The sequence below is a fragment of the Fringilla coelebs genome (assembly GCF_963513975.1).
Source record: "Fringilla coelebs genome assembly, chromosome: 38".
Taxonomy (NCBI): Eukaryota; Metazoa; Chordata; class Aves; order Passeriformes; family Fringillidae; genus Fringilla; species Fringilla coelebs.
Genome location: NC_140064.1, coordinates 361443 through 378821, shown reverse-complemented (window position 1 = coordinate 378821; position 17379 = coordinate 361443). Strand labels below are relative to the sequence as shown.

General features: G+C 55.7%; 1 protein-coding gene across 9 annotated transcripts in view; it reads right to left on the bottom strand.

Moving 5' to 3' along the window:
- Nucleotides 1-3732: 3732 nt before the first annotated feature.
- The window catches only part of LOC311164856 (polyunsaturated fatty acid lipoxygenase ALOX15B-like), a 43885-nt gene continuing 30238 nt past the window's right edge, over nucleotides 3733-17379 (bottom strand). For 6 of the 9 annotated variants that reach the window (XM_084224484.1, XM_084224483.1, XM_084224485.1 and 3 more), the window contains 5 exons: nucleotides 16823-16992; nucleotides 13617-13738; nucleotides 12808-12908; nucleotides 8959-9129; nucleotides 3733-4399 (listed from right to left, as the gene is read on the bottom strand). In XM_084224484.1, coding sequence (XP_084080610.1) covers nucleotides 4220-4399; nucleotides 8959-9129; nucleotides 12808-12908; nucleotides 13617-13738; nucleotides 16823-16992 — 744 coding nt within the window. In that variant the 3' untranslated portion in view covers nucleotides 3733-4219. Of the gene's footprint in view, nucleotides 4400-8958; nucleotides 9130-11379; nucleotides 11446-11716; nucleotides 11773-12807; nucleotides 12909-13606; nucleotides 13739-16822; nucleotides 16993-17379 lie in introns of those variants that run through there. The other 3 variants (XM_084224489.1, XM_084224491.1, XM_084224490.1) reach the window with 3 other exon arrangements.

The following is a 17379-nucleotide window of genomic DNA, read 5'->3' as shown; positions in this document are numbered from 1 at the left end:
TCGGGGTGGTTTTTGGGATATTTCAGGATATTTTTGGGGTGGTTTTTTAGCTGGTTTTGGGATATTTTTGGGGTTTTTTTTGGGCTATTTTCAGGATATTTTTGGGATATTTTTGGGGTGATTTTGGGCTGTTTTTGGGATATTTTTGGGGTGATTTTGGGGTGTTTTTTTGGGGTGTTTTTGAGGTGTTTTTGGGATATTTTTGGGCTGATTTTGGGCTATTTCTGGGATATTTTCGGCATGGTTTTGGGATATTTCAGGATATTTTTGGGGTGGTTTTTTAGCTGGTTTTGGGATATTTTGGGGGTGTTTTTTTGGGATATTTTGGTGGTATTTTTGGGATATTTTTGTGCTGTTTCTGGGATATTTTTGGGATATTTTTGGGATATTTTTGGGATATTTTTGGGATATTTTTGGGATATTTTTGGGGTGAATTGGGGCAGTTTTGGGTCTGTCTCAGATGGCCACGCTGTTCTCGATGTGCTCGGGATCCAGGTCGGGGTAGGGCCATTTTTGGCTATTTTTGGGTGATTTTTTGGTATAATTTTGGGATATTTCAGGATATTTTTGAGCTGCATTTTTCGCTGTTTTTGTGATATTTTTGGGATGTTTTTGGGGTGAATTGGGGCAGTTTTGGGTCTGTCTCAGATGGCCACGCTGTTCTCGATGTGCTCAGGATCCAGGTTGGGGCAGGGCCGGTTTGGGCTGATTTTGGGTGATTTTTAGCGTGGTTTTTTGTGCTATTTTCAGGATATTTTTAGGATATTTTTGTGATATTTTTGGGATGTTTTTGGGGTGAATTGGGGCAGTTTTGGGTCTGTCTCAGATGGCCACGCTGTTCTCGATGTTCTCGGGGTCCAGGTAGGGGCAGGACCATTTTTGGCTATTTTTGGGATATTTTTTGGCTGTATTTTGTGCTATTTTTTGGGTGTATTTTTCGCTGGTTTTGGGATATTTTGGGGATATTTTGGGGATATTTTGGGGATATTTTGGGGATATTTTTGGGGTGAATTGGGGCAGTTTTGGGTCTCTCTCAGATGGCCACGCTGTTCTCGATGTTCTCAGGATCCAGGTAGGGGCAGGGCCATTTTTGGCTATTTTTTTTGGATATTTTTGGGATATATTTTTCGCTGTTTTTGTGCTATTTTCAGGATATTTTTGTGATATTTTTGTGATATTTTTGGGATGTTTTTGGGGTGAATTGGGGCAGTTTTGGGTCTGTCTCAGATGGCCACGCTGTTCTCGATGTTCTCAGGATCCAGGTAGGGGCAGGGCCGTTTTCGGCTATTTTTGGGATATTTTTGTGCTATTTTTTGGGTGTATTTTGTGTTATTTTCAGGATAATTTTGCAGCGTTTTTTGTGATATTTTGGGATATTTTTGGGATGTTTTTGGGGTGAATTGGGGCAGTTTTGGGTCTGTCTCAGATGGCCACGCTGTTCTCGATGTTCTCAGGGTGCAGGTAGGGGTAGGACCATTTTTGGCTATTTTTGGGATATTTTTTGGCCGTATTTTGGGTGTATTTTTCGCTGGTTTTGGGATATTTTGGGGATATTTTGGGATATTTTTGGGGTGAATTGGGGCAGTTTTGGGTCTGTCTCAGATGGCCACGCTGTTCTCGATGTTCTCGGGGTCCAGGTAGGGGCAGGGCCAGTTTGGGCTGATTTTGGGTGACTTTTGGGATATTTTTGGGGATAATTTTGCAGTGTTTTTTGGGATATTTTTGTGATATTTTTGTGATATTTTTGGGGTGTTTTTGGGGTGAATTGGGGCAGTTTCGGGTCTGTCTCAGATGGCCACGCTGTTCTCGATGTGCTCGGGGTCCAGGTAGGGGCAGGGCCGTTTTTGGCCATTTTTGGGGTGATTTTTAGGGTGGTTTTTTGGGCTATTTTCAGGATATTTTTGGGATATTTTGTGGATATTTTTGGGATATTTTTGGGGTGAATTGGGGCAGTTTTGGGTCTGTCTCAGATGGCCACGCTGTTCTCGATGTTCTCAGGATCCAGGTAGGGGCAGGACCATTTTTGGCTATTTTTGGGATATTTTTTGGCCGTATTTTGGGTGTATTTTTCGCTGTTTCTGGGATATTTTTTGGGATATTTTTGGGATATTTTTGTGATATTTTTGGGATATTTTTGGGATATTTTTGGGATATTTTTGGGGTGAATTGGGGCAGTTTTGGGTCTCTCTCAGATGGCCACGCTGTTCTCGATGTTCTCAGGATCCAGGTAGGGGCAGGACCATTTTTGGCCATTTTTTGGGATATTTTTGGGCTGTATTTTTTGGGTGTATTTTGCGTTATTTTTGGGATAATTTTGCAGTGTTTTTTGGGATGTTTTTGTGATATTTTTGGGATGTTTTTGGGGTGAATTGGGGCAGTTTTGGGTCTGTCTCAGATGGCCACGCTGTTCTCGATGTTCTCGGGGTCCAGGTAGGGGCAGGACCATTTTTGGCCATTTTTTGGGTGATTTTTAGGGTGGTTTTTTGGGCTATTTTCAGGATATTTTTGGGATATTTTTGGGATATTTCTGTGATATTTTTGGGATATTTTTGGGATGTTTTTGGGGTGAATTGGGGCAGTTTTGGGTCTGTCTCAGATGGCCACGCTGTTCTCGATGTTCTCAGGATCCAGGTAGGGGCAGGACCATTTTTGGCTATTTTTTGGGTGATTTTTTGGTATAATTTTGGGATATTTCAGGATATTTTTGAGCTGTATTTTTGTCTGTTTCTGGGATATTTTTGGGATATTTTTGGGATATTTTTGGGATGTTTTTGGGGTGAATTGGGGCAGTTTTGGGTCTGTCTCAGATGGCCACGCTGTTCTCGATGTGCTCAGGATCCAGGTTGGGGCAGGGCCGGTTTGGGCTGATTTTGGGCGATTTTTTGGGTGGTTTTTGGGCTATTTTCAGGATATTTTTGGGATATTTTTGGGGATATTTTCGGGATATTTTTGGGATATTTTTGGGATGTTTTTGGGGTGAATTGGGGCAGTTTTGGGTCTGTCTCAGATGGCCACGCTGTTCTCGATGTTCTCAGGATCCAGGTAGGGGCAGGACCATTTTTGGCCATTTTTTGGGTGATTTTTTGGTATAATTTTGGGATATTTCAGGATATTTTTGAGCTGTATTTTTGTCTGTTTCTGGGATATTTTTGGGATGTTTTTGGGATATTTTTGGGATATTTTTGTGATATTTTTGGGATGTTTTTGGGGTGAATTGGGGCAGTTTTGGGTCTCTCTCAGATGGCCACGCTGTTCTCAATGTGCTCAGGGTCCAGGTAGGGGCAGGGCCATTTTTGGCTATTTTTGGGTGATTTTTTGGCCGTATTTTGGGTGTATTTTTCGCTGTTTCTGGGATATTTTTTGGCTGTTTTTTGTGATATTTTTGTGATATTTTTGGGGTGTTTTTGGGGTGAATTGGGGCAGTTTCGGGTCTGTCTCAGATGGCCACGCTGTTCTCGATGTTCTCGGGGTCCAGGTAGAGGCAGGGCCATTTTTGGGATATTTTTTGGGTGTATTTTGTGCTATTTTCGGGATATTTTTGAGCTGCATTTTTGGCTGGTTCTGGGATATTTTCTGTGATATTTTTGGGATGTTTTTTGGGGTGAATTGGGGCAGTTTTGGGTCTGTCTCAGACGGCCACGCTGTTCTGGATGTGCTCGGGATCCAGGTAGGGGCAGGACCATTTTTGGCTATTTTTGGGTGATTTTTTGGTATAATTTTGGGATATTTCAGGATATTTTTGAGCTGTATTTTTCGCTGTTTTTGGGATATTTTTGGGGATATTTTGTGATATTTTTGGGATGTTTTTGGGGTGAATTGGGGCAGTTTTGGGTCTGTCTCAGATGGCCACGCTGTTCTCGATGTGCTCGGGGTCCAGGTAGGGGCAGGGCCAGTTTGGGCTGATTTTGGGTGACTTTTGGGATATTTTTTGGGATAATTTTGCAGTGTTTTTTGGGATATTTTTGGGATATTTCTGTGATATTTTTGGGATGTTTTTGGGGTGAATTGGGGCAGTTTTGGGTCTGTCTCAGATGGCCACGCTGTTCTCGATGTTCTCGGGGTCCAGGTAGGGGCAGGGCCATTTTTGGCTGGTTTTTTTGGGTGATTTTTAGGGTGGTTTTTTGGGCTATTTTCAGGATATTTTTGGGATATTTTTGTGATATTTCTGTGATATTTTTGGGGTGTTTTTGGGGTGAATTGGGGCAGTTTTGGGTCTGTCTCAGATGGCCACGCTGTTCTCGATGTGCTCGGGATCCAGGTAGGGGTAGGGCCGCTCCAGGGCCGCGTTCCGGGCCCGGATCCCGCGGGAGATTCGGCGCAGGCGGCGCCGGAAGCGCCGGATCCGAGCCCGGGGGGCGCCCTCGGTGAAGTGACGGTCGGGGAAATGGCCCAGGGGGCGCTGGGGGGGGAACTGGGGTTACTGGGAGGGACTGGGAATACTGGGAGTGTAAACTGGGGTTACTGGGAGGGACTGGGAATACTGGGAGAGCAAACTGGGGTGACTGGGAGGGACTGGGAGGGACTGGGAGGGACTGGGAGTGATGGGAGGGACAGACTGGGGTTACTGGGAGGGACTGGGAGGGACTGGGAGGGACTGGGAGGGACAGACTGGGGTTACTGGGAGGGACTGGGAGGGACTGGGAGTGATGGGAGGGACTGGGAGTGTAAACTGGGGTTACTGGGAGGGACTGGGGGGGACTGGGAGAGCAAACTGGGGTTACTGGGAGGGACTGGGAGGGACTGGGAGGGACTGGGAGGGACTGGGAGAGGAAACTGGGGTTACTGGGAGCACTGGGAGGGACTGGGAGGGACTGGGAGGGACTGGGAGAGGAAACTGGGGTTACTGGGAGGGACTGGGAGGGACAGACTGGGGTTACTGGGAGCACTGGGAGGGACTGTGGGGGACTGGGAGGGACTGGGAGAGGAAACTGGGGTTACTGGGAGGGACTGGGAGGGACTGGGAGGGACTGGGAGTGATGGGAGTGATGGTCGGGGAAATGGCCCAGGGGGCGCTGGGGGCAAACTGGGGTTACTGGGAGCACTGGGAATACTGGGAGAGGAAACTGGGGTGACTGGGAGGGACTGGGAGTACTGGGAGGGACTGGGAGGGACTGGGAGGGACTGGGAGAGGAAACTGGGGTTACTGGGAGGGACTGGGAGGGACAGACTGGGGTTACTGGGAGCACTGGTAGGGACTGTGGGGGACTGGGAGGGACTGGGAGAGGAAACTGGGGTTACTGGGAGGGACTGGGAATACTGGGAGTGTAAACTGGGGTTACTGGGAGGGACTGGGAGGGACTGGGAGGGACTGGGAGGGACTGGGAGTGATGGGAGTGACGGTCGGGGAAATGGCCCAGGGGGCGCTGGGGAAACTGGGGTTACTGGGAGCACTGGGAGGGACTGGGATGGGACTGGGAGGGACTGGGAGGGGACTGGGAGGGACTGGGAGGGACTGGGATGGGACTGGGAGGGACTGGGAGGGACTGGGAGGAACTGGGATGGGACTGGGAGCACTGGGACATGATGGGGAAATGGCCCAGGGGACGCTGGGGTACAAACTGGGGTTACTGGGAGGAACTGGGAGGGATGGGAGTGACTGGGAGGGACTGGGATGGGACTGGGAGAGCAAACTGGGGTTACTGGGAGGGACTGGGGGGGACTGGGATGGGACTGGGAGGGACTGGGAGAGCAAACTGGGGTTACTGGGAACACTGGGAGGGACTGGGAGTGATGGGAGGAACAGACTGGGGTTACTGGGAGCACTGGGAGGGACTGGGAGGGACTGGGAGGGACTGGGAGTGATGGGAGTGTAAACTGGGGTTACTGGAAGGGACTGGGAGGGACTGGGAGGGACTGGGAGGGACTGGGAGGGAACTGGGAGGGACTGGGAGGGAGTGGGAGAGGAAACTGGGGTTACTGGGAGGGACTGGGAGGGAGTGGGAGAGGAAACTGGGGTTACTGGGAGGGACTGGGAGGGACTGGGTGGGCAAACTGGGGTTACTGGGAGGGACTGGGAGAGCAAACTGGGGTTACTGGGAGGGACTGGGAGGGACTGGGATGGACTGGGAGGGACTGGGAGAGCAAACTGGGGTTACTGGGAGGGACTGGGGGGGACTGGGAGAGGAAACTGGGGTTACTGGGAGGAACTGGGAGGGACTGGGAGAGCAAACTGGGGTTACTGGGAACACTAGGGAAATGGCCCAGGGGGCGCTGGGGGAAACTGGGGTTACTGGGAGGGACTGGGAGTGATGGGAGGGACTGGGAGGGACAGACTGGGGTTACTGGGAGGGACTGGGAGAGCAAACTGGGGTTACTGGGAGGGACTGGGAGGGACTGGGAGAGCAAACTGGGGTTACTGGGAGGGACTGGGAGCACTGGGAGGGACTGGGATGGGACTGGGAGGGACTGGGATGGACTGGGAGGGACTGGGAGGGACTGGGAGGGACTGGGAGTGATGGGACGGACAGACTGGGGTTACTGGGAGGGACTGGGAATACTGGGAGAGCAAACTGGGGTTACTGGGAGGGACTGGGAATACTGGGAGAGCAAACTGGGGTTACTGGGAGGGACTGGGAGGGACTGGGAGTGATGGGAGTGACTGGGAGAGGAAACTGGGGTTACTGGGAGGGACTGGGAGCGACTGGGAGAGGAAACTGGGGTTACTGGGAGGGACTGGGAGGGACTGGGAGTGATGGGAGTGACTGGGAGAGGAAACTGGGGTTACTGGGAGGGACTGGGAGGGACTTGGAGTGATGGGAGGGACAGACTGGGGTTACTGGGAGGGACTGGGAGGGACTGGGAGGGAACTGGGGGGGACTGGGATGGACTGGGTGGGCACTGGGAGGGACTGGGAGAGGAAACTGGGGTTACTGGGAGAGACTGGGAGGGACTGGGAGTGATGGGAGGGACAGACTGCGGTTACTGGGAGCACTGGGAGGGACTGGGAGTGATGGGGTAATGGCCCAGGGGGCGCTGGGGGGGCAAACTGGGGTTACTGGGATGGACTGGGGTTACTGGGAGGGACTGGGAGGGACTGGGTGGGCACTGGGATGGGACTGGGATGGACTGGGAGAGCAAACTGGGGTTACTGGGAGCACTGGGAGGGACTGGGAGTGATGGGAGGAACAGACTGGGGTTACTGGGAGCACTGGGAGGGACTGGGAATACTGGGAGAGCAAACTGGAGTTACTGGGAGGGACTGGGAGGGACTGGGAGGGACTGGGAGGGACTGGGAGGGACTGGGAGAGCACTGGGGTAATGGCCCAGGGGGCGCTGGGGAAACTGGGGTTACTGGGAGCACTGGGAGGGACTGGGAGTGATGGGAGGGACAGACTGGGGTTACTGGGAGCACTGGGAGGGACTGGGAGGGGACTGGGATGGACTGGGAGGGAACTGGGGGGGACTGGGATGGACTGGGACAAACTAGGAGGGACTGGGGGGGACTGGGATGGAACTGGGGGGGACTGGGATGGACTGGGTGGGCACTGGGAGGGACTGGGAGAGGAAACTGGGGTTACTGGGAGGGACTGGGAGGGACTGGGAGCACTGGGACATGATGGGGAAATGGCCCAGGGGGCGCTGGGGGGACAAACTGGCGTTACTGGGATGGACTGGGAGGACTGGGAGGGACTGGGAGGGACTGGGAGGGACTGGGAGAGCAAACTGGGGTTACTGGGAGCACTGGGGCGGGGTTTGGCTGCGTTATTTTGGGGAGGGGTCCGTGAATTTGGGGAGGGGTCTCGGGGGAGGGTCAATAATTTGGGGAGGGGTCTCAGGGGAGGGTCACTAATTTGGGGAGGGGTCTCAGAGGGGTTCATGAATTTGGGGAGGGGTCTCAGGGGAGGGTCACTAATTTGGGGAGGGGTCTCACCATGTCCATGGGCTCGTTCCTGAGCACCCAGAGCAGCGGGATGGGTCGGGTTTGGGTGGATTTGGGTCAGTTTGGGTCATTTTGGGTGGGTTTTGGCTGGTTTTGGCTGGTTTTGGGTGGGTTTGGGATTCATTAATTTGGGGAGGGGTCTCAATAATTTGGGGAGGGGTCTCACCATGTCCATGGGCTCGTTCCTGAGCACCCAGAGCAGGGGGATGGGTCGGGTTTGGGTGGGTTTGGGTCAGTTTTGGGGTCAGTTTTGGGTGGATTTGGGTCAGTTTTGGGGTATTTTGGGGGGGTTAAGTTGGGGAGGGGTCTCGGGGGAGGGTCATGAATTTGGGGAGGGGTCTCACCATGTCCATGGGCTCGTTCCTGAGCACCCAGAGCTCAGGGATGGGTTCGTTTTGGGTGGATTTGGGTCAGTTTTGGGTGGATTTGGGTCATTTTGGGTGGGTTTGGGTCATTTTGGGTGGGTTAATTTGGGGAGGGGTCTCAGGGGAGGGTCACTAATTAGGGGAGGGGTCTCACCATGTCCATGGGCTCAATCCTGAGCACCCAGAGCACGGCCAGGGGGTTGGGTCAGGTCAGTTTTGGGTGGATTTGGGTCATTTTGGGTGAATTTGGGCTGGATTTGGGTGGATTTGGGTGGGTTTGGGGTTCATTAATTTGGGGAGGGGTCTCGAGGGAGGGTCAGTAATTTGGGGAGGGGTCTCAGGGGAGGGTCACTAATTTGGGGAGGGGTCTCACCATGTCCATGGGCTCGTTCCTGGACACCCAGAGCACGGCCAGGGGGTCGGGTTGGGTCAGTTTTGGGTGGATTTGGGTGGATTTGGGTGGGTTTGGGTGGGTTTGGGGTTCATTAATTTGGGGAGGGGTCTCGGGGGAGGGTCACTAATTTGGGGAGGGGTCTCACCAGGTCCATGGGCTCGTTCCTGAGCACCCAGAGCAGGGGGATGGGTCGGGTTTGGGTGGATTTGGGTCAGTTTTGGGTGGATTTGTGCTGGATTTGGGTGGGTTTAGGGTATTTTGGGGGGTTAATTTGGGGAGGGGTCTCAGGGGCGGGTCACTAATTAGGGGAGGGGTCTCACCATGTCCATGGGCTCGTTCCTGAGCACCCAGAGCACGGCCAGCACCGTGGCCGTGGTGTTCATGGCCGGCAGAGCCTCCAGGAAATCGCGCTCGGACAGCGCGGCCTTGGAGCGGGGAGGGGGCGCGCGCATGGCGGCCGGCGCGTTCGGGGGGAACGCCGACAGCTCAAACTGGGGAAAAAATCACAGAGGGACCCCGAAAATGGGGAGAGGGACCCCGAAAATGGGGAGAGGGACCCCAAAAATGGGGAGAGGGACCCCGAAAATGGGGAGAGGGACCCTTGGAGCGGGGAGGGGGCGCGCACGTGGCGGCCGGAGCGTTCGGGGGGAACGCCGACAGCTCAAACTGCGGAAAAAATGGAAAAGGACCCCAAAAATGGGGAGAGGGACCCCGAAAATGGGGAGAGGGACCCCGAAAATGGGGAGAGGGACCCCGAAAATGGGGGAGAGAGACCCCAAAAGTGACAGAGAGACGCCAAAAATGGGGAGAGAGACCCCAAAATCATGAGTGAGAGAGGAGCCCAAATTCGGGGAGAGGGACCCCAAAAATGGGGGAGAGGGACCCCGAAAATGGAGAGAGGGACCCCGAAAATGGGGAGAGAGACCCCGAAAATGGGGAGGGGGCGCGCGCATGGCGGCCGGCGCGTTCGGGGGGAACGCCGACAGCTCAAACTGGGGAAAAAATGGAAAAGGACCCCAAAAATGGGGAGAGGGACCCCAAAAATGGGGAGAGGGACCCCGAAAATGGGGAGAGAGACCCCGAAAATGGGGAGAGAGACCCCGAAAATGGGGAGAGGGACCCCGAAAATGGGGAGAGAGACCCCGAAAATGGGGAGAGGGACCCCGAAACTGGGGAGAGGGACCCCGAAACTGGGGAGAGGGACCCCAAAAATGGGGAGAGGGACCCCAAAAATGTCAGAGAGGGACCCCAAAAGTGACAGAGGGACCCCAAAAATGTCAGAGATCAAACTGAGCCAAAAATGGGGAGAGAGACCCCAAAATTGGGGGAGAGGGACCCCGAAAATGGGGAGAGAGACCCCAAAAATCATGAGTGAGAGAGGACCCCAAATTCGGGGAGAGAGACCCCAAAAAGGACAGAGAGGGACCCCAAAAATGGGGAGAGAGACCCCAAAAATGTCAGAGATCAAACTGAACCAAAAACGAGGAGAGAGACCCCAAAAATGGGGAGAGGGACCCCAAAAATGGGGAGAGGGACCCCGAAAATGGGGTGAGAGACCCCAAAAATGGAGAGAGAGACCCCAAAAATGTCAGACGCCGACAGCTCAAACGGGGCAAAAAATGGAGAGAGAGGGACCCCAAAAGTGTCAGAGGGACCCCGAAAATGGGGAGAGGGACCCCAAAAATGGGGAGAGGGACCCTGAAAATGGGGAGAGGGACCCCAAAAATGGGGAGAGGGACCCTGAAAATGGGGTGAGGGACCCCAAAAATGGGGAGAGGGACCCCAAAAGTGACAGAGAGACCCCAAAAGTTACAGAGAGACCCTAAAAATGGGGGTGAGACCCCAAAAATGTCAGAGATCAAACTGAGCCAAAAACGGGGAGAGAGACCCCAAAAATGGGGAGAGAGACCCCGAAAATGGGGAGAGAGAGACCCCAAAAATGGGGGAGAGAGACCCCAAATTCATGAGTGAGAGAGGACCCCAAAAATGGGGGAGAGGGACACCGAAAATGGGGAGAGGGACCCTGAAAATGGGGAGAGAGATCCCAAAATCATGAGCGAGAGAGGAGCCCAAATTCGGGTAGAGAGACCCCGAAAATGGGGAGAGAGACCCCAAAAATGTCAGACGCCGACAGCTCAAATGGGGCAAAAAATGGAGAGAGAGGGACCCCAAAAGTGTCAGAGGGACCCCGAAAATGGGGAGAGGGACCCTGAAAATGGGGTGAGGGACCCCAAAAATGGGGAGAGAGACCCCGAAAATGGGGAGAGGGACCCCGAAAATGGGGAGACCCCAAAAATGGGGAGGGGGCGCGCGCATGGCGGCCGGCGCGTTCGGGGGGAACGCCGACAGCTCAAACTGGGGAAAAAATGGAAAAGGACCCCAAAAATGGGGAGAGGGACCCCGAAAATGGGGAGAGAGACCCCGAAAATGGGGAGAGGGACCCCAAAAATGGGAGGGAGAGACCCCAAAAGTGACAGAGAGACGCCAAAAATGGGGAGAGAGATCCTAAAATCATGAGCGAGAGAAGAGCCCAAAAAATCACAGAGAGACCCCAAAAATGGGGAGAGGGACCCCGAAAATGGGGAGAGGGACCCCAAAAATGGGGAGAGAGACCCCGAAAATGGGGAGAGAGACCCCGAAAATGGGGAGAGGGACCCCGAAAATGGGGAGAGGGACCCCAAAAATGGGGAGAGAGACCCCGAAAATGGGGAGAGGGACCCCGAAAATGGGAGGGAGAGACCCTTGGAGCGGGGAGGGGGCGCGCGCATGGCGGCCGGCGCGTTCGGGGGGAACGCCGACAGCTCAAACTGGGGAAAAAATGGAAAAGGACCCCAAAAATGGGGAGAGGGACCCCGAAAATGGGGAGAGGGACCCCAAAAATGGGGAGAGGGACCCCAAAAATGGGGAGGGGGCGCGCGCATGGTGGCCGGCGCGTTCGGGGGGAACGCCGACAGCTCAAACTGGGGAAAAATCACAGAGGAACCCCGAAAATGGGGAGAGGGACCCCGAAAATGGGGAGAGGGACCCCGAAAATGGGGTGAGGGACCCCGAAAATGGGGAGAGAGACCCCAAAAACGGGGAGGGGGCGCGCGCATGGCGGCCGGCGCGTTCGGGGGGAACGCCGACAGCTCAAACTGGGGGAAAAATGGAGAAAAACCCCAAAAATGGGGAGAGGGACCCCAAAAATGGGGAGAGGGACCCCAAAAGTGACAGAGAGACCCCAAAAGTTACAGAGAGACCCCAAAAATGGGGAGAGGGACCCCGAAAATGGAGAGAGGGACCCCGAAAATGGGGAGAGGGACCCCAAAAGTGACAGAGAAACGCCAAAAATGAGGAGAGAGACCCCAAAAATGTCAGAGAGGGACCCCAAAAATGGAGAGAGGGACCCCAAAACCTGAGAGAGCCCAAAACCCCACAGACCCCCCCAGCCCCTTCCCCAAATCCCCCCCAGCGCCCCAAAACCGCCCGGGGGGGAAGGGGGTGGTGTGGTCAGTGTGGTCACTCAGTGGTCACTTAGTGGTCACTCAGGGGTCACTCAGCGGTCACTCAGCGGTCAGTGGTCACTCAGTGGTCACTCAGTGGTCAGTGGTCACTCAGTGGTCACTCTGGTCACTCAGTGGTCACTCAGTGGTCAGTGGTCACTCAGTGGTCACTCAGTGGTCACTCAGCGGTCACTCAGTGGTCAGTGGTCACTCAGTGGTCACTCAGTGGTCACTCTGGTCACTCTCAGTGGTCAGTGGTCAGTGTGGTCAGTGTGGTCACTCAGTGGTCAGTGGTCACTCAGTGGTCACTCAGTGGTCACTCAGCGGTCACTCAGTGGTCAGTGGTCACTATGGTCACTCAGTGGTCACTCAGTGGTCAGTGGTCACTCAGTGGTCACTCAGTGGTCACTCAGTGGTCACTCAGTGATCAGTGGTCACTCAGTGGTCACTCTCAGTGGTCAGTGGTCACTCAGTGGTCACTCAGTGATCACTCAGATCAGTGGTCGCTCAGTGGTCACTCAGGTCAGTGGTCAGTGGTCACTCTGGTCACTCAGTGGTCAGTGTGGTCACTCTAGTCACTCAGTGGTCACTCAGTGGTCACTCAGCGGTCAGTGGTCACTCAGTGGTCACTCTGGTCATTCAGTGGTCATTCAGTGGTCACTCAGTGGTCACTCAGTGGTCACTCACCTGGCCGCTGTTGGTGGCAGCGTGGTGGGCGGAGCAGGTGTAGATCACGGTGGTGACGAAGGTGACGAGGCCGCGCACGGAGTCCAGGTGGGACGGCACACCTGGGCACGGGGGCGGGGTCACCTGTGCCCACCTGTGCCCACCTGAGCCCCGCCCATGCCACCTGTGCCCACCTGTGCCCACCTGAGGGCTCACCTGTGCCCACCTGAGCTCACCTGAGGGCTCACCTGTGCTCACCTGTGCCCACCTGAGGGCTCACCTGTGCCCACCTGAGCTCACCTGTGCCCACCTGAGTCCCGCCCATGCCACCTGTGCCCACCTGAGCTCACCTGAGAGCTCACCTGTGCTCACCTGTGCCCACCTGAGGGCTCACCTGTGCCCACCTGAGCTCACCTGAGGGCTCACCTGTGCCCACCTGTGCTCACCTGAGGGGTCACCTGTGCTCACCTGTGCCCACCTGAGGGCTCACCTGTGCCCACCTGTGCCCACCTGAGGGCTCACCTGTGCCCACCTGTGCTCACCTGAGGGGTCACCTGTGCTCACCTGTGCCCACCTGAGGGCTCACCTGTGCCCACCTGAGCTCACCTGTGCCCACCTGAGCCCCGCCCATGCCACCTGTGCCCACCTGTGCCCCACCTGTGCCCACCTGAGCCCCGCCCATGCCCACCTGAGCCCCGCCCATGCCCACCTGTGCCCACCTGTGCCCCCCATGCCCCACCCATGCCCACCTGTGCCCACCTGTGCCCACCTGAGCCCCTCCCATGCAACCTGTGCCCCGCCTGTGCCCACCTGTGCCCACCTGAGCTCACCTGAGCGCCGCCTGCCCAGGAATCCCTTCCGGAAGATTTCGCCCACCCAGGCCTGGAGCTCCGGATCGGCACCGACGGCGGCGTCAGACGGGTAATAGAGAGAGAGGACAGAGCGGACAAACCTGGGACAGACAGACGGACAGACAGACGGGTAATAGAGAGAGAGGACAGAGCGGACAAACCTGGGACAGACAGACGGACAGACAGACGGGTAATAGAGAGAGAGGACAGAGCGGACAAACCTGGGACAGACAGACGGACAGACAGACGGGTAATAGAGAGAGAGGACAGAGCGGACAAACCTGGGACAGACAGACGGACAGACAGACGGGTAATAGAGAGAGAGGACAGAGCGGACAAACCTGGGACAGACAGACGGACAGACAGACGGGTAATAGAGAGAGAGGACAGAGCGGACAAACCTGGGACAGACAGACGGACAGACAGACGGGTAATAGAGAGAGAGGACAGAGCGGACAAACCTGGGACAGACAGACGGACAGACAGACGGGTAATAGAGAGAGAGGACAGAGCGGACAAACCTGGGACAGACAGACGGACAGACAGACGGGTAATAGAGAGAGAGGACAGAGCGGACAAACCTGGGACAGACAGACGGACAGACAGACGGGTAATAGAGAGAGAGGACAGAGCGGACAAACCTGGGACAGACAGACGGACAGACAGACGGGTAATAGAGAGAGAGGACAGAGCGGACAAACCTGGGACAGACAGACGGACAGACGGGTAATAGAGAGAGAGGACAGAGCGGACAAACCTGGGACAGACAGACGGACAGACAGACGGGTAATAGAGAGACAGGACAGAGCGGACAAACCTGGGACAGACAGACGGACAGACGGGTAATAGAGAGAGAGGACAGAGCGGACAAACCTGGGACAGACAGACGGACAGACAGACGGGTAATAGAGAGAGAGGACAGAGCGGACAAACCTGGGACAGACAGACGGACAGACAGACGGGTAATAGAGAGACAGGACAGAGCGGACAAACCTGGGACAGACAGACGGACGGACAGACGGGTAATAGAGAGAGAGGACAGAGCGGACAAACCTGGGACAGACGGACAGACAGACAGACGGGTAATAGAGAGAGAGGACAGAGCGGACAAACCTGGGACAGACAGACAGACAGACGGGTAATAGAGAGAGAGGACAGAGCGGACAAACCTGGGACAGACAGACGGACAGACGGGTAATAGAGAGAGAGGACAGAGCGGACAAACCTGGGACAGACAGACGGACAGACAGACGGGTAATAGAGAGACAGGACAGAGCGGACAAACCTGGGACAGACAGACGGACAGACAGATGGGTAATAGAGAGAGAGGACAGAGCGGACAAACCTGGGACAGACAGACGGACAGACGGGTAATAGAGGGACAGGACAGAGCGGACAAACCTGGGACAGACAGACGGACAGACAGATGGGTAATAGAGAGAGAGGACAGAGCGGACAAACCTGGGACAGACAGACGGACAGACAGACGGGTAATAGAGAGAGAGGACAGAGCGGACAAACCTGGGACAGACAGACGGACAGACGTGTAATAGAGAGAGAGGACAGAGCGGACAAACCTGGGACAGACAGACGGACAGACGGGTAATAGAGAGAGAGGACAGAGCGGACAAACCTGGGACAGACAGACGGACAGACAGACGGGTAATAGAGAGAGAGGACAGAGCGGACAAACCTGGGACAGACAGACGGACAGACAGACGGGTAATAGAGAGAGAGGACAGAGCGGACAAACCTGGGACAGACAGACGGACAGACAGACGGGTAATAGAGAGAGAGGACAGAGCGGACAAACCTGGGACAGACAGACGGACAGACAGACGGGTAATAGAGAGAGAGGACAGAGCGGACAAACCTGGGACAGACAGACGGACAGACAGACGGGTAATAGAGAGAGAGGACAGAGCGGACAAACCTGGGACAGACAGACGGACAGACGGGTAATAGAGAGAGAGGACAGAGCGGACAAACCTGGACAGACAGACGGACAGACGGGTAATAGAGAGAGAGGACAGAGCGGACAAACCTGGACAGACAGACGGACAGACGGGTAATAGAGAGAGAGGACAGAGCGGACAAACCTGGACAGACAGACGGACAGACGGGTAATAGAGAGAGAGGACAGAGCGGACAAACCTGGGACAGACAGACGGACAGACAGACGGGTAATAGAGAGAGAGGACAGAGCGGACAAACCTGGGACAGACAGACAGACGGACAGACGGGTAATAGAGAGAGAGGACAGAGCGGACAAACCTGGGACAGACAGACGGACAGACAGACGGGTAATAGAGAGAGAGGACAGAGCGGACAAACCTGGGACAGACAGACGGACAGACAGACGGGTAATAGAGAGAGAGGACAGAGCGGACAAACCTGGGACAGACAGACGGACAGACAGACGGGTAATAGAGAGGACAGAGCGGACAAACCTGGGGACATTGGGGACATCCTTGGGGACATTGGGGACATTGGAGGGATTGGGGACACTGGGGACATGCAGGGGACACTGAGGGGACACTGGGGACATTGGGGACTTTGAGGGGACATTGAGGAGACACTGGGGACATCGGGGACATTGGGGGATTGGGGACATTGAGGGGACATTGGGAATATTGAGGGGACATTGGGGGGACACTGGGGACATTGAGAGGACATTGGGGACACTGGGGACATTGAGGGGACACTGGGGACACGGAGGGGACAGTGGGGACATTGAGGGGACATTGGGGACAGTGGGGGACATTGAGGGACACTGGGGACATGGAGGGGACATTGGGAACATGGAGGGGACATTGGGGGGATTGGGGACATTGGGAATATTGAGGGGACACTGGGGACACTGGGGACACTGGGGACATTGGGGACACTGAGAGGACATTGGGGGGACATTGGGGACATTGAGGGGACATCATTGGGGACATTGAGGGGACATTGGGGACATGGCGGGGACATTGGGGGGATTGGGGACATTGGGAATATTGAGGGGACACTGGGGACACTGGGGACATTGAGAGGACATTGGGGGGACATTGGGGGATTGGGGACATTGGGGACATTGAGGGGACATTGAGGGGACATTGAGGGGACATTGAGGGGACATCGGGGGGGCGGTGTCTGTGCGGGGGTGTCCCAGGTGTCCCCCGGGTGTCCCCGAGTGTCCCCACCTGCGGATGGCCCGCCACACCTTGGTGGCGTCGCTGGCGAAGTGGTGGCGCTTGGTGGCCGCCACCCCGCGGTGTCGCAGGTCCCGCGGCAGCACCAGCGAGCGCCAGCGCAGCTCCCGCAGCCCCCGCGCCACCAGCGCCAGCAGCCCCCGCCGGCCCAGCGCCACCGCCTGGGGACACCGAGGGGACATTGGGGACACCGCGGGGACATCGAGGGGACACCTCAATGTCACCAAAATCCCGCAATTTCTACCCCAAATCCCACTCAAATCCCGCAATTCCCACCCAAATCCCGCCCCAGCGGTGCCAGCAGCCCCCGCCAGCCCAGCGCCACCACCTGGGGACACCGAGGGGACATTGGGGACACCGCGGGGACATCGTGGGGACACCAAAATCCCGCCCCGGTGTCACCAAAATCCCGCAATTTCCACCCAAATCCGGCAATTCCCGCCCAATTCCCACCCAAATCCCGCCCCAGAGGTGCCAGCAGCCCCCGCGCCACCACCTGGGGACAGCGAGGGGACATTGGGGACATCGCGGGGACATCGTGGGGACAT